Source organism: Delphinapterus leucas, chromosome X, assembly GCF_059928025.1.
Source record: "Delphinapterus leucas isolate spDelLeu-1000000601 "Yukka" chromosome X, BTC_Dleu_Yukka2, whole genome shotgun sequence".
In the NCBI taxonomy this organism is placed as follows: domain Eukaryota; kingdom Metazoa; phylum Chordata; class Mammalia; order Artiodactyla; family Monodontidae; genus Delphinapterus; species Delphinapterus leucas.
The window spans coordinates 101,333,518-101,351,475 of record NC_143150.1 but is presented as its reverse complement, the minus strand read 5'-3'; the positions used below and the strand labels follow the sequence as shown (position 1 = coordinate 101,351,475).

Here is a 17,958-nt window from a genome sequence, read left to right as displayed (position 1 = left end):
CCTCTTTCAGTAACACCTGTTTCTAAGTCAGTACTCTAACCACTGTAATAGATTTTCCTGGACTTCATTCAGACTCTTTTCAAAAAATAATTTGAACTTTTGAAGATTTTAAATTGTGAAAGTAATATCCACTGTTTTCCCTTTTTCGTCAACTTTTTCAGTCCCTTAAACATGTCTAGAAGTAAACATCCAAAAATTGTACTAGGGATCCTTTCGCTTGCTTCCTCATTGTTACCCCTTCCTTAGTGTTCAGAAACTCTACCCACCATTAGAGTTTCCACTAGTTAAGTATGAAGTAGGACTTCTGATGTCTATTTCACATGGCAAAATTTATAGTTAATTGATAGGAGTTACGTTTTTTCTCTTAAATTAATTCAGAGTAGAAGAATGGCAAGTCTGCAGTGGACGTTTAGCATGTCTCTGCTTAACCTTCAAGTCCCCACTATAGTATAGTTCACCATTTATTATAATGAGGAATAAAATTTAACCTTGTTTACAATATATAAAGTATTCCAGTCAGAATGCCTACTTTGATTTTTATACAGAAGCCCTGCCAACCGTACTGCCTTGGAAATCTGAACAAAGATGAACACAGACATTTCATCCATGATACATAACGAGCATTATTCTCCATGAAGCTATATTAGAAAATGATATATATAAGAAAATGATATTAGAAAATGATATATATAAGGTACTATTTATCTTTTGAATTACTGTTATGTAAAAATCTCTTGTTGTTATGTTATTTGTCCAGCCTTAAAGTAACTACATAATCATGCATAGTTGAAAATTTTGGCTAAAAACAGCTTACAGTTCACCAAAATATGCCTTTATATGGCCATTGTTTGGTAATGGAAATTGGACAAGACATTTTGGAGTTAAACAAGTAATGCAAATGTTAGAGTACTTCATCTAAAGTTTACATTTAAGGTAGATAAAGTAGGTAAAAAATCAAGAAGGCTTAATTATAGTTACTAAGGGCAATGGATTCAGCTCTAGGCTTGGGGAACTTGGAGAGAGCTATGGGACACAGTTGATGAGAGTATGAACAGGACAGGGAAAGAAAATTGTTCTCCATTTGATTTGCATCACTATATCTTTTAGGATCTACACAGAAGTCTAGACTTGAACCCCAAAATTGCCTACTGCCCAGAATGGGCAGTCAAGTTCTTTGGGCCACTGTTGTCCTCTTAGTGCTGTAAAATTGTCCTGCATAGGGGCTCAAAGATATGCACTGGGTTTGTACTGTGATATCATAGTAGCAATTAGCATAAAAATCCAGGTGTGACTCACATCTCCCACTTCTTAAGTCAGAATATATAGAATTTTGAAAAATGATGCAGATGCTTTTAATCAATCATTTCATAAGAATTTGCAAATAATAATGTCCACCACCACTACTTCCACTGTTCTCAACTATTGACGACAACAATTCCAAGAAATTTTAAAGCTTCTCTTTATAGTTACTTTATAGTGAAGTAATAACTTATCGATCATCTTGGTACTGTGAGAATCTTGTAAAACAATTGTGGGAAAGTTTTCTAAAAGGATATTTAGATCTTGAAGGATGAGTAACTGTTTGGCTAACAGATGGAAAAGCTAGTGCCCTCAGAGTGAAAATCATGTGCCATGGCAAGGAGGAAATGAAAGCACCGAATTACATACAAATTTTAATGTGAGTGGGGAATTCTATATAGTTTTTAAAACAAGGGGGAGAAAAGCCATTTCTGCAGTGCTTGGCTCCAGATAATAAAGGTCAGTGGAAGAAACTGTTGTAAAGTTATGATAAGAGGCAAATTTAAGGTAGGGAAATACCACTCATCTAATATGCTTAGAAACCAAGGACCATCACAGCAGATGAAGGATGATGACAGTAGGGATTGGGCAGTGTGAATTTGGACCTGTTGGAAAGGTGCTCATCTAGCTATGAAGATGTTTGATCTCACTCTTCTGAGCAGCACCTTGTTTCACAAATGAAGGAACTTAACACCTAGAATAGTTAAAGTTCCTATAGGGGCTTCCCTGGTGGCGCAGTGGTTGAGAATCTGCCTGCCAATGCAGGGGACACGGGTTCGAGCCCTGGTCTGGGAAGATCCCACATGCTGCGAAGCAGCTGAGCCCGTGAGCCACAACTACTGAGCCTGCGCGTCTGGAGCCTGTGCTCCGTAACAAGAGAGGCCGCGATAGTGAGAGGCCCGCGTACCGCGATGAAGAGTGGCCCCCGCTTGCCGCAACTAGAGAAAGCCCTCGCACAGAGACGAAGACCCAACACAGCCAAAAAAAATGAAGTAAATAAATAAATTTAAAGGGTAAAAAAAAAAAAAGTTCCTATAGCCTCTACACCTAGAGTAGTTAAAATTCCTATAGCTTCTACACCTAGAATAGTTAAAGTTCCTAGCCTCTCTATGCAGTGTGTGGTCCCTGGACCTGCAGCACTGGATTCACCTGGGACTGTATTTCAGATTCTTAGGCCCTGCCCCAGATCTACTGAAAACAGACTCTGCATTTTAACAAAAGACCCAGAGGATTGCTATTAGATTTTTGGAAACGCTAGCCTGAAGGTAACTGAGCCGTACACCTAGGGGGCTCTGACTCTGCTTCCATTGAATTCCTCCGTTACTGTTATATCTTGCTGCTTTGATAGACCCCATGGGCACATTACTTCCACAGCTCTTTAAGGTTAATCTTAAGAGAGGTCTAGGAAAGTGCCCAACCCGCCAGTGACATCTTAAAATCCTGCCAGCCAATGGCAAAGTGAGATTCCTCTGGGATTTCCGCGACCAAAGCAAGTTTTCTGGTTCCTCTGATGACACCTGCGATCCTGGGGTTCTTTCGCCAGACGCCTGCAGCTTCGGTTGAGGTTGCCAACTCGCCAGCTTGGGCGGCGCCAAAGCCGGCTGGGCTGGAGGCTAGCGATCAGCGTCTGGCGGTTGCCGAGCGACGGGGTCCACGCTAATCCTCGGTTAAATCTGCAAAGGTTTGCGGGATACCTAGAGCACGGCTATGGAGTCCGAGAGGAGCTCACTCATGGCCTGGGACTTGGAGACCCCAAAGAAGGATATGTAGCTGCGGGTGACCCCGTCGGAAGTGAAGTTCCTGGACGCGATGGCAGGGAGGGTCTACCTCCTCCCAATTACCGTGCACAATCTCGGCCGATACAGCCAGAAGATCCGGTTTCAGGAGCCTGTCAAGCCACAGGTAACACACCCAGGGGTGTTGAGAGCAGGACCTCAGGAGGGCCGCCATCCGAGAATGCCTACCCACCTGGGCACCTGCTTTGTCCTGGGGAGTAGGCGCCCGGCTCCTGCGGGCAGGATTGAGCTTCCTGGGGAGCAGCGATTTAGTGTGCTGGCTTTTTGTTTTGTTTTGATGTTTTTTCCTTTCTGCTTGGGGCTGGGAGACAGGGTGGAGAAAAGTCGATCTGGAACCTCCCAATTTCTTCATTGGGAGTTTGGAAAGAAGGGAAGAGGATTTCACGTCTGTCTCCTCTTAACAGCCCAGAATCTATGCTTCATGATACTGTAGAATTATGGCAACAGATTCTCTATTAACTACCCTTTGGATCATAAAGTGCCTGTTACTCCAGATACTGTAGGATAGTGGAAAGGTTTATTATTTCGTATTCTAACAAACATTTGTTGAGAACCTGCTACAAAATAGGGAGTAAGTGTTAGGGATGTAAAATGGAGAGAGTCCTGCCCTCATAAGACTTAGAAACTAATGAGGGAATTAGTAGTAATAATCAGCAAAATTAATGTTCTGAGAGGCTATGCCTATCTTCTGATTTAAAAGTTGACAGAACTTCATCTCTATCTCACTGTTATTTTAGATTATCTGTGTAAATGGATGGCTATTAGTTTACTGTGATCATCTGTTCTTAGGGAAAGTTGATATAGGACAGGTGAAACGAATTTTTGATATGTACGTGATGAATAACTGCATTTTTTGTGGGATAGTTCTAATGATAATGATACTGAATGCAGCTGGACTTCTATATGCAGAAATGGAAAGGTATCTATGATTTAATTAAAATCACACATATTTGTTTGTATACATATAGATAAATGTATGGTAGTGATTAGGAGGGCAATGAGAAAAAGGACTTTTATGTTCTACTTTTTACACTTAGAAAATTGATGTACTGTTTACCTACACTAAAGTGCACAAATCTTGAAAGCAAACCTTGATGAATTTTTATATACATATATCTCCACGTAGCCACCACTTGGATCAAATCATAGAATATTTCCAGCACTCCAGAAGGTTCCCTATAGTACGTGGAGTAATTACCCCATGGAGGTGACCACTACACTAATTTGTAATGAACCAGATTAATTTTGTCAGTTCTTGAGTTTCATGTAAATGGAATCATTCTTTATTGACTTTTGTGTGTACATGTTTTAACAATAGTGATGTGTTTATTTTGTAATAAAAGTGTACATCACAGGGACTATTAACTACTCTTTAAATCAAGAAGTACCTGATTACTCCAAACACTGTAAAATTCGGGGAAAAGTTTATTATTTCATTAACTCACTACATATTTATTGAATAATTGAATGTATATCTGAAAATATTTTCTTTTAAAACTCAGGCTGGAAGCAAATCCCAGATGTGGGCAAACACTAGTTTATGGATGTCCAGGAGGCACTTGTATGGGTGGTTTTTATGAAGTCAGAAGAAAAATAATATAATTAGTTTTACTGTGGTTTTTATTTAGAGGTCTTGACATTGGCAAGAGAATGGCCAGACAGGTTTACTAGTTAGAGGCCAAGGCCATGAGTTCAATATCTGTTGTAAGATCATGATATGCACTCCTGGTCCTTCACAGGCATAAAGGGAATTAGGGAAGGGATAGATTAGCAAAAAGTATATTAACTGTCTTGGAGGAAGAAAGAAAAAATAAAAACAGGGTGCTACGTAAAGGGCATTGTCATCATCACTATTGTAATTATTTAGGAAATGATTCTCTTAACACACAGCAGTGCTTGTTTTCCACCCCGTTTTCCAAGATCCTGCCTTGCCTATGTATTGAGTACCCACTATGTGCCATATGCAGTGCTAATGCCACCTACTGTGGGTTGCTGTTAGAAAATTAAGACACAGTCTTTATCTTCAGTGTTTTGCTGACTTGTGTGGCCTTTGGTTCTGTCAGGCCAGTCTTACTTGTAATTGTCCTCTTACCCCCATGGCTCAGACTTCCTTTTCTTTTGACCCATGTTTTCATTCCTTCCTCCTGCAAGAATCACCGCCTTCCAAATCCCACCCATCTTTTAGGGTCAAAGTGAGTTCTCATTTTCTGAAACAAGTCTTCTCTTATATTATCTCCAAATTATTTCTCCCCTACTGGATACTAATTGCATTTACAGACATTCATTATAGCTTGGACTTGAATCCAGATGGCTCCTGGTAACTGTTACTTTCACCTCAATGGTCAGTTCATAAGCTCCTAAGAGAAGGGGTGGTGCCTTACACACCTTTGCAGACCACTCAGAGTGCTGAGAAACTTGTGGTTTGGGCACATGCTGCTGAAGTACTAGTTGCCCTTCTTATTTAAAGGAAGACGGTCAAACCTGTTATGTGGACTTCCAGCACCCAAAGACCTATGTGGGGAATAATCTATCCCTTGTTTTCTTACTGTTTGGTGATGGATGGGGGTTGAGAGTTGGGCTGTGGTAGTTATGAGGTGTCAGAATCATTGTTTGCTCGAAGTATGATGCTTTCAGACCAGTGGTATCAACACATCACTCCAGTTCTCTGTAGCTCTCATTGCTGGAAAGCCCTGCTTAGACTCAGTCTGACATTAAAAGCCCTGAATAATTAATTTCAACTTGACCTCCATTGTTACTCACTGAAGCTCTTTGCCCAGCAAGGCTAGCTTATTAGCTGCCTGCTGAGAGATTATTTTGCTTATTCTTTTCTCTGCGTGTGCCTGAGATATTCCCGCCTCCATAGGGAGCACCTTTCTTGCTTCTTCTCTACCTTTTACATCCATCCTCTAAGCCTGCGTTGAGTGTACTCCTTCTTAGCCCACAGTAATCATGTTCTCTCATGGATTTTCATGATACTTATGTCTGCATCACTCGTATGACACTTGATTAGTCCCTGGCTTACATTATTTAATTTTCAAGGGGTATATAGTCTGCTTCTTTAAAGAGATTATATACTCAGGAGATTCTTTCTAGTTGTGGGGAAAGAGCTTAAGTTTTAGAGTCAGACAGATGTGTGTTTTGAGTTCTCACTGACACAGTGACCTTAGGTATTAATTGCACCTACAGGTCCCAGTTTCTCATCTCTACACTGGGAGCCTTAATATCAGCCTTACAGGGCTGTAGAAGTGTATTAAGTGAGCTGATAGACATCAAATGCTTTACCTACCAGACGTACTCAACACAAAGCAGTTCTTCTCTTTCCCCCTTCAGATTTTTCCTGGAGTCTAGCAAATGTTTTTCAAGAACAAAAGTTCTTTTTCCTCATTGGTCTATTCCTTTTTATATTTCCTCCAAGTTATGAAGTCCAAGTCCTTATGCAGAAAGTATATAAAATGATGTATGTATTTATGATTGTATGTATGTGTGCATGTTTATATTGTGTATGTATTTAGACTGAGTAACATTTTCATTAGATTGCTCTTCCCTTTTTTTCTGTATTCTAGTACCTCATACTTCTAAAGGAGCCCACAAGCATTTACATATTTCTTGACTGACTGCATTTTCAGTTTCAGTTTGTGTACCATTAAAAGCATATCTGAAGCATCTAGAATCTGATAGGTATAGATATGGTCATTAAGTCTTTGCCTTTAGGGCAGGAATATTGCCTATGTCTTGATATATCTCTTGAAATAATGTATACTCCTAACTACAGTTGCTCATACTATTTTCTTATTAGGACTTAAGATGTATAATTTGATTTTTTTTCCCTACCACTGAAGTTCAAACTGATTTTGACCAATCTGGATTAAAGCACTTGCTTCTGGCCTTCAGACGACAGCTATGGTGGAGTATCATCCTGATAAGAATGAAGACACTTTTGACCAACTTCTTATTTCAATAGGAAATAAAACAATAGAGATCCCTCTAATTGGGTATGTATTCTTCATATTTCATGCTAATATTTTGAGCACTCTTCAAATATTAAGGGTCATAGTAATATTTTGTATTTTCTATGACTAATAGGGCTTTTTTTATCTAGAGTTTCCTTACAACTGAACTTAAAGAACAAATTTTTAGCAAATTGTAGTGTTCAAAACAAATGGAAAACTAGTTTTCCATTATTTTTTTATTAAAATCATTAAAAAATGTCCAACAATTGCATGTTTTCTTTTTTTCCCGTTGAACTCGCACCCTATTTTATTTCCACCATATTTTCTGTACCTTTTGATAGCAAGATTTATTAAAGAATGCTATTTTTGCTGTCTCTACAATCTTACTTTCCATTCTCACTCCAGCAAACTCCAGAGGGGCTGTTTTCCCCAGCTTTCCAGTGAAGTAGCTCTTGCATATTGCCAGTCTGTTGGTACCTCCTTTGCCTTTATCTTACTCCATTTCTCAGAAGCATTAGACACAATTAACCATTACTGCCTTTGTGGGTCACTTTATTCTCTTGATTTCCTTGCTACTACACCTCTTCAATGATTGTTCCTTCTCATCCTATGTTATTTTTTTTTTAATTGAAATACAATTGACATATAACATTGTGTAAGTTGAAGGTGTACATGTTGATGTGATACATTTATATATTGCAATATATTACTACCATAGGGTTGGCTAACACCAGTATCACATTACATAGTCATCATTTCTTTCCTGTGGTGGGAACAATTAAGATCTAGTCTGTTAGCAACTTTGAAGTTTATAATACATTTTTGTTGCCTATGATCACTATGCTGTATGTTAGCTCTCTGGGACTTACTTATCTACTAGTTCCCAGCTTGTACCCTTAAACAGTATCTCTCCAATTCTTCTACCCTCCAGCCTCTGGTAACTACCCTTCTACTTTCTGTTTTTATGATGGATGCATTCCTAAATTAATTATTGTGAACCCATATTCACATTTTAATTTAATTTTAAATTATTGTCATATTTACTTCACAGAATTTTAAATAATGCAGATGTTTGGCTTCAAAAACTCAAAATGGTGTTTTTTTGAGATTGGCTGAAAAATATGGACTGATATAATGAATACAGAACTAAGTAACTGGTTTGCAGATTAACTTTAATACAAATAATTTTTTTAATACTAATAATTTATTTGACCAGGACATTGTGCTTTTCATTTTATATTGAAATAAGTATAGTTCTGTTCATTATAAAATTACCCGTTAGAGCTGCTGTTAAAATTTTTGTGTTTTTTTTCACATACATACATGCATGATCCTTCTTTTCCCCAGCAAAATATGATTCCATAGGTGTTATTCTTTTGTCTCTGTTTATCTGGCACCAGCAGAATTAATATTAGAATATTAATATTTAATATTAATATTGGTATTAGATATAAGTCTTTTTATAATTTCCCTTGCATTTTTTTATTTTCATAAACTAAATTTAGATGTGCAATTATTTGGGTTCTCAGTGTTGTTGAGAAGTTCTGCTTTCTCACAACATCACATTCTGCATAGGAATCAAACAGCTGACACATGTTAGGAAAGGAATAAGCTACTCCTTTGCGTCATTGGAAGGTATTTATTTAGCTATCAGAGCATCCCCGAGTTTGGAGACCACTGGTACTTGGCATGAGTGTGTTGGTCATTCCCCTCTCCAGAATTTCCTTCAACTCTGATCCTTAGTCAGGGTTCAACTGGTAACTCATCTTGCAGAAGGCATTTGGAGTCAAGAGGCACTTCTGATAGGTGGCTAGATACTTTATTGTCCTTAGAGGTCAACTGTCCTGACGTGTTGTGGTGCATATGGGGCCAGAAAATGTTTTTTATACGAGGAGAAGAGAAACCAGTAGGAAAGCCAGAGAAACTGTTATATATTGCCATTTTACCACACCCTTACTGCTAAGGTTAAACCATATATATGTGTATGCACGTATGTACATGTATATGTGTGTGTATGTGTGAAGATTCTTAAGAAATTCTTCTTAAGGTACTTTTCCACATCTAGCTAGAGAAAAAGTGTGAAAAAACGTTCAGCTTCACATCTTATATTGTTTGTGTGACTGGTTCCTCTTTTAGATCCTGTAAACTATTAATGCAATTATGTATACACATATAAATATATTGTAAGGAGATGTACAAGGTCATTGATCTTTTCCTGTCACAAAATTACAATCTCTATGAGAAGAACATGGGTATTTCTTAGACTATGCAGCATAAGTAGGACATTCCTGGCTGATCTCTGGAATGTCTGTACCTATCCAGTAATACACAAACACATATAAACACAGATCCCAGAAAGAAGGCCCAGACCACCAATGTATAGGCAGTATTTGTAAATGTTTTGTTCAGGTATTTTTATTTATGAATTTTAGTGTGTTTGTATGTATATATGATTGTATGTATGTATGCATTTATGCTTTGGAGGTTGTATCCTAAGTGGAGTAAATTACTTAATTCATGTGTCTGGCACATAACCTTAGGGCTCAATAAAGATTAGTTATTACTATATTTATTACTGATGCTGTTGTTATCGTTGTTAGGTTTCCAAGGTAATGTACTTGAAGTCTAACAAAATGGATTCAAGTTTAAGTTCCCCAGCGTTATATCCAGATAATTCCTTAGATAAATCATTTAAGCTTTTTAAGTCTTTGGCTTTTCATCTGTAACCTAGGAGCCGTAATATTTACCTACCTTTCAGGAAATTTGTTAATATCAAACAGAATAATATACTTAATGGTGCTTTATAAACTATAAATTATTATCCAGATATATATGTATATATATATCATTATGAGATGTGTATTTAGGATTAGAATGGATTTTTTAAATGCTTATGAAAACATATGCTACAGATACGCTACAGTGAGTCCTTTAAATTGGCGACACACATGGAAAATCAATTATATCCTTTTGTTCTTAGGCCTTGTTTTAGTCCCCAAGTGATATTTTATAGTATCATAGCTCCTTTTATTTCATCAGATTTGGACCATCCAAACTAGTTTACTTTGTTCAGATAACTTGCACCCTTTGGGGGTCGGGGGGGGCAAAAGAATGTATTATAGGCTTAGTAGGAGATTCCAAAACAGAGTTCCAAATACATTTTGAGCTACAAAAATATTGAGATGTGTGGGTAACCTCTCAAGGTGAGTACTTGGGAAGGCATACCATGTACTTATGCATAAAGTCTGATTTCTTTATTTAAAATGTGTCTCATTATCTTTTTTTCGTGTCTTTATTTTACAGTTTGTTTTACTGACAGATGTGCCACCAGCAGACCTATAAGGAAACTGAAATATCTTTTTAGGAGTTAAGATAAAAATATCTATATATATCCCCCTGTGGATTTAACCATGAGGTTATAGTTGTTAAAATTCATCATATGGGGCTTCCCTGGTGGGGCAGTGGTTGAGAGTCCGCCTGCCGATGCAGGGGACACGGGTTCGTGCCCCGGTCCGGGAAGATCCCACATGCCGCGGAGCGGCTGGGCCCGTGAGCCATGGCCGCTGAGCCTGCGCGTCCGGAGCCTGTGCTCCACAATGGGAGAGGCCACAACAGTGAGAGGCCCGCATACTGTAAAAAAAAAAAAGAAAAAAAAATTCATCATATCGTCCTCTTTTCTCCTCTTCTAGGTTGATTCTATCCTGTCAACTGGAAATTGAGTCAGAAGTTAATTTTGGGACATTGGTTGCCAATAGTAAAGTATATTGTAAAGAGATTAATATCATTAACCATGGCAGAGTACCAGGTAAATACTTTCTGTCATATAAATTAACTTACACTTTTGGAAGAAAATTGGTACTGTTTGAAATATATACCTTCTGCAGTTAATGGATTCTCTGATTCACCCTACCCCTCCAGAAGAATTATGTTATTTGAAAAGGCTCAAAACTGAAGGTCCTTAAGTAGGATGACTGTAAAAGACTGATAGGTAATATCAGGAAAGATGAATCTACATCCTTATGATTCTTATTAATACAACCTGACTCTCAGATGACTGATGATCTCCCTGAGGATAGGAGGCAAGGTGGTGTCATGGAAGTGACATAGTCCTTAGAGCTTTCCAGAGATAGAATCAGGACACAGTGCCTTACTAGCTGTGTGATCTGGGGCAAGTATCTTTAAGGACATTGAACTTCAGATTCCTCATTTATAAACTGGCTGATAAAATATACTGTGTTAATTATGTATGTACTTAAGGTTGTAATATGGTGCTTGACTTATCACAAGCACTCAGTAAATATTTGTTCTTTTTCTCGATCATATTCAACTTTGAATTCACATGATGATCCCTAGAAGGCTCTTACTAACATTTTGTTGAAAGGAAAAGTGCTTCTCTCTTCTCCATACTGGATTATTTCTAGACATTCTTACTGTGACCTAAGAGTTTCCATAAAGGCATAAGTGTGCCTGTGTCTATGTGTGTGTGCGCACATGCATGTGTGTATGCACACTCTTCATTGATGATATACTGTAGGCATAAAATCACTTATCCTTTCATTCACTTGATTGGATGGTCAGCATCTGGGATGCTAAGACTCACATTTTCCCCAAGCTGAGAAGAGGACTAGCTCCAGACAGGGAGGGCATTTCTCTCTGAGACTGCTTGTTGGATACATAAAACAGGTCTTAAATCCAAACCCGTTTTACAGTAAGTGAGGACATTCTTTGGGGTTGCTTGAATGAGCAGTGGGAATTATTAAGACAAAGACAATCTGTCACTTTACTGATTTCTTCTGGGATATGAACAAATAAAACTGATAGTTGTTCCTCACTGAATGTTATTCATATCACTTTCCATGCTTTGGTTTTTAAATGGCTGAATTTCTGATGCCTGTCAGACTGTGGAATATTAGGCTCATTTGTGGGCTGACTCCAGTGTTAAGGATGAACTCTTTTATGGTGATTGACTATGGGCTGTATGGTCCTTTAGATTGTCTGGTTATAGAGCAGTGATATGTAATGGAGAGAATTTTATTTGTATTCTTTTACTTTCCAAAATCTCTCTTAACTGTTGTCCATTCCAAAACCTTTAAAGTTTTGATCATATCCTCTCTTTATTCTAAAATCTCACCAAATTTTACAGTTTTATTACTTATAAAAACTCTCTATAAGTAAAAAATACATAATTTTAATTGAATATTTAATATTATTTTACTTAATAAAAGTATATGTGTGGACCTGAGTCCCTACATTTTAGGAAAAGTAATCCACATTGACTTTTAGTATTGTATTAATATTTTGTGTGTGCATAGCATTTGTAGTTAATACTATATTGGTAAATTATAATTGAGTATTATGAAATGTTAATTACTCTTACCTTACTAACTGAAACAAATTGTTATCAATGAAACACATTTTCTTAGTGCCGACTTTGTCCCTCATTTTTGGAGTTGAATGATATTATTTTTTCCACCCTTACCAAAATTGATAGTATGTTTTATATTCACAGTAGCAAGTGCCCGTAAAGTGTCATAAAGTCCTCATTACCCACAAGCACAATATATAAATATTCATGAGAATTATAATGCATTTTCATGAAGAAAAACACTTAGGCAGAAAATAGATTCAGCAACCAAAGATGATTTTAATAAAATTTTCAAAAAGGATTTTATGTGACAAATATTTTATAGTTTTAGAGTCAAAGATCAAGTGTTTACAAACGTATATGTGTACTTAAGAGGACATTAAAAAGCCACATTCAGCAGATTCATGATTTGTGTAGCTTTGTTTTCTCTCTCTGGTAGTGTCACTGAGGTTATTATCTTCAGTTTTATAGAAGCCAGAGTTTATGTAACAACTTCATGATGTTTTATTTTAATAGTCTATTATGGAGTAACCATCCCTAGATTTAGCTGAAAGTTGTTGAATACATTTTGTTGTCTTGCCCCTTATAAGAATGTTCCCTAAATTTACAAAGTAGTGCTTGTCTTTTCATCTTGAAAAGACATGGTTTAATCTTTAAGATGTTTCTAATATTAGTGTTTTGTGAGCTGGGGAACTCCATGTTCTCTTTTATGTCTTTATTGTTTCTCGGTTTTTATCATTGAAGATTGAAAAAACATTATTTTAGCATGCCTTGAATTGCACACATTTCCCTCTTCCCCTCTTGAATCTTTGGGTACTTTTTATACTACTGTGTTATGATGTAGAATAGTCTTTAAAGTCTCTAGTGTGATCTTTACACACCATTTCTGGGTTTGAACAGCTACCTTAGGACTCCTTTAGGTTTTGGGGGGTTATTTTGCCCCAAATATATGACCTTTCTCTTGCTCTTAATGTCTGCTGTCCTCCTTCCCCTGATCATCAGCATCATCTCTCTACATCACTGTCTAGAAAAGCCTGGCATCATCTGTAAACCAGAACATTTGCTAAATTGGACCAGACCCAGGAGTGGTCCTCAGAATCCTCTCTAACTACCCAGAGAAGCACCCACTACTTATTGTCAACGCATTTTTTTTGTTTTGTTTTCATGGAAACTGATGTCATGAAATCTCAACACACTTTTCATGCATAACACAATGTTAGGCATATACCAGGCATTCAGTAAGCCTTCATTTAACTGATTTGACCTGGAGCGAGGTGTTCCAGGTCCCAAATCTTGGTTACAATATTAACTGGCTGGGAGGCCCCAGACAAGGAATTTACACTTCCCGAACATTCATTGCCTCCCTTATACATTAAAGATAAACATAGCGCCTTCCTCCTATAATTGTGGTAATGATTAATAAAATGCTTAGCACACTCTCTGACATATATTAAGTGTTCAGTAAATATTCATTATTGATGTTAGAATTATTCTTCTTCTCCCTCCTCCTTAATTCTCTTTTGTGGACTGCTGTCCCTTTTTTCAGTACATTAGAAGTGAGTGTTCCTTAGGATTTGTCATAGACCCTCATGTTTCCTCAGTCACCCTGCTTTCCCTAGGCAATCACTTCCATTCCTGTTACTTCACTGAAGTCTGTACAAGACTTTGCATTTCCTTCAGGATTTTCAGAGTTAACACGTCTAAAACTAAACTCCTCAATGTCTCCCCCAAACTTCTCCTTTTCTGTTTTTCATTGAATGTCACCACCATGTATATGGCCAAGTCAGAAATTTGGCAAATCCTTGACACCTCCCTCCTTTTCACCCTCTACCGCCTTACTCAGTCAACTATTAAATCCTGTCTGTTCACTTCCTTATAGTGTGAGTAATCCTACTTTTCTCTGTCCCACTGTCACTTTTTTACAACAGTCCATAATCTTCTCTTCCCTTAAAATTACATCAACCTAAATTATTTGTCTGGAGTCACCTCTTATCTCCTTCTAGTTCATTCTCCACACATCAGCCAGTTTCACATCTAAAAAGAAATGAAAATTTGATGACAAAAAATTCTTCAATGACACCCTTCTCCTAGGATGATGTTCTTGCTCCTGTTGTGAGCAATTAAAAAACCAGTCAAATATTTCATTATTACTAATGATATTAAAGTTACATAAGACACAGTAATGTTTGTGAGCTCGCTGTTTTAATATATTTAAAAGATTGAACAATGTTCTTTTGTTAGGGGTTGTTCCTGAATAAGCTTTTGAACCATTCACTTAAAACTCTTTTGTCAAACTACAGAAAGCTCTTTTGTCAAACTACAGAAAAGTGGTTACAGTATAGAAACTATTTCACTGACTCAGACTTAACTCATATAGTTTTCTTTTCCTGGAGAATTGAGTCAATAATATTTATTCATAATGGATATAATTTTACAGAGTTTTGTTTTATATTATGACAGAAAAAAATAAGCCTTAAATATTATGTCATTAGCAAGTCTCTAAAAATGATTGGATTAACAAATTTTGTTACTGTTTGCCTTTTTCATCTGGTCATCTCTGAACCTAAAGTTTTATTATCTTTTATATTTTCAGTACTTTTATTATGCTAATATTACATTCTCCTAAGTTAACTGAATAATTTTGGAAAATGTCATCAAATGTGATTTAAAACTGGTAAATTAGGAATTTTCAAAGTTGTTTATGTTGGCAGCATGCTCATTTGTGTTAATATTGTATAATGATATCAAAGAAACTCATGACTGGTTACCTCCCATTTATTGGACATTTTGAACACTGCTTGGTGCTAGGCACCATGTGGGGTGCCAGGACCACAACGATGAAAAAGAGGTAGTATCTGATCTCACCTGCATGCTCTAAGATAGGCACCAAACATTACCATAAATTATGGACCATTTCTGCTTTCAGAACAAGAAATTTTTGTGGCCTCCTCATATGCTATTTGAGTCTAGAAACCCATTTCTTTCACCCTTTCCCTATGTGAACTGCATTAATTCGTTTATAGAGTAGTGGTAGTGAGCCCTGTGGTCAGAAACATCCAAGTGAAAATCCCAGCTCTATTAGTTAGTTACTAGCTGTAGTAGTCAACTATTGCTATGTAACAAACCACTCCATAATTCTATATCTTAAAAAAATAATTATTTTTTTAGTTTCTCATTTTTATGCAGAATAGCTGGAATTTGACTAATCTAAGCTGCATGACTCTGCTTCAAGCTGAGGCAGCTGGGGCTGATCTGTTACTCACTGCAGGTCTCTGAGTCAGCTGGGTGGCTCTGCTTCACATTTGCCAATGCTGAGGCACAGGCCAACGGGACAGCAGTTTCTTAAAAGAAACACTTTCCATGGTAGAAGAGCAAGAGAACATCTGGAGATGAAGCTGACATGTTGTCACTTCTAGTCCCATGCTATTTGCCAAAGTAAATCACATGATCAGGCCCCGTCAAGGGGTAGGAAAACATACTTAGTCCACAGGAGGGTAACAGTGAGGATGCAGAGAAGGTTAAAGAATTGGAGTTGATGATCTAATCTATCATAACAGTTGTGTATTTTTGGACAAGTTACACAACCTTTCTAAGTGTCTGTTTCCTTATTTATAAAATAGAGGTAATGATTGAGCCTGTATTATAGATTTCATTATGAGGACTAAATAGAATAACATATGCACAGCTCTTAGCATAAGTGTCTGAACACAGTAAGCAGACAGAAAATTTTAGCTATTGATGAGGGTTGAGTCCTAACACGAGGCTCACATTTATTGGATGACCCTAGAGACAGGACTGACAATCAAAGCTGTGATTCTTGGTCCACAATAGACCATAAACTCTGTAATGTGTCTCTGTCCTCTACTAAGAGTGTGAACGTTAACATTATAAGGATCCAAATGTAAACCATCTGCTCTTGTTCTCCTTAGGTATGTTTAAAACAGAATACCAGGGCCAGTTACCCATTGTCACTTTTCCAACCAGTGGTATTGTGCAGCCTAAGTCATCAATGGTTATTAAAGTGGATTTCTGTGCAGACTGGCCCATAATTGTAAATGAAGTGCCAAAGTGAGTATATACTATGGTTCTTAATTCTAGTGTAGTGCTTAATACTTTCCTATTTCACTTTTCGTATATGCCTGTTGTATTTGAATGTACGTTAGCTTCTTCTTTCAGTCAGCATTCATTTATTGAGTATCTACTATTTGCCAAGCACTAGGGACTGAAAAATGGGAAGAACCAGAGAATGGCATATGGGTACACCTAACAGGAGCTCCTAGTTTGGATTTTGTTGGAGTGAGGGAGTGGATCAAGAAAGAGCTCCACTAAGGAGGTGATAGTTGAACCAAACACCTGTGGTTGAGTAGAAATTAGCCAGGCAAAGAGCAGTGGTGTGATTTGGGCTGAGTGTGTGTGTGTATGTATGTGTGTCTGTGTGCAGGGGAAGTGGGTATTGGTGATGAGAGTGGGTTAAATGAGTGATTTCAGGCAGTGCAAGTAGAAGACTTGAATTCCTACAGGTTAATAGACAGTGTTACACATCAAGAGATCTGAGGCAAAGAGATGGAGGTGAGGAGTGTTGAGAGATGAGACCAGAAAAACAGAATGGTGCAGGGTCCAGTTAAGGACCTCATAAGACAGCATTTTTTAATGCTATATGTCTCAGTTCATTAGCAGAATGTGCAATCACTATAATGGGTTACCACCAGTATTAAAACAATGAAATAGAAAACATCAGAATGCATCTCACATGGTAAGGGCAAGTGGCGTTTTGTAAAATTTGTTTCGTGTGTGTGTGTGTGTGTGTGTGTGTGTGTGTGTGTTTGTCCTGCATTGTAATGTAAAATGCATTTCTAACTGAAGGTCACAATTAAAAAAATGTTTGAGAAACAGTTGTGAGCCCTGATAGGAGCTTGGGTTCTATTGTAAAGGCTGTGGAATCTCAGGAAGGTTTTAAGATGGGAGTGTCTTGATTAGTTTGCATTTTAGAAAGGTCATGTTGATAGCAGTGTACAAAATCGAGGAGTACAGATGTGGAGTGGATAGCCTGACTAGAAATTCTAATAGTAAAGCAGAAGAGAAATAACGAAGGCCTCATTTAAGGTACAAATTGGGAGTATGGAGGGAGAGAAGTGTGCAGATTGGAGATAATGTTATGGAGGTAGATTTGACTATATTTAGTGACTGGTTATAGAAAGGGAAGGTAAGAGGAGGTTCAGGTCTGTGAGAGAAGATCTTGAGTTCTGTTTTGGAATGCTGGAATTGATTTGCTTTGCAGAATCCTGTGGAGCCTATTATATTTACTTATCTTGACTCCCAGAAAAAAATTTGGTCTAGGTATATTGGTTTGAGAGTTGTCAGTTCATAAGTTGTAGATGAAGCATGAAATGTTGAAGGAGGGTAGAGTATAAAAAAAGTAGGAGAGAAACAGCATTATTCATGGAGTTTACAAAATATCCAAGTCTTAGAAGAATGAGAAGGCAGAGTCTAAATAAGTTAGAAGGAAAGCCATGAAAGTATGGTGTCAAGAAAGCTAAGGGAGGGGAGA

General features: G+C 37.5%; 1 protein-coding gene across 1 annotated transcript in view; it reads left to right on the top strand.

Annotated features, from left to right (window-relative positions):
• The first annotated feature begins 2,669 nt into the window (after nt 1-2,669).
• CFAP47 (cilia and flagella associated protein 47) overlaps nt 2,670-17,958 on the top strand; it is a 546,463-nt gene continuing 531,174 nt past the window's right edge. The window contains 5 exon segments of the mRNA XM_089904937.1: nt 2,670-3,201; nt 6,935-6,961; nt 6,963-7,087; nt 10,735-10,850; nt 16,340-16,478. Coding sequence (XP_089761063.1) covers nt 3,007-3,201; nt 6,935-6,961; nt 6,963-7,087; nt 10,735-10,850; nt 16,340-16,478 — 602 coding nt within the window. The 5' untranslated portion in view covers nt 2,670-3,006.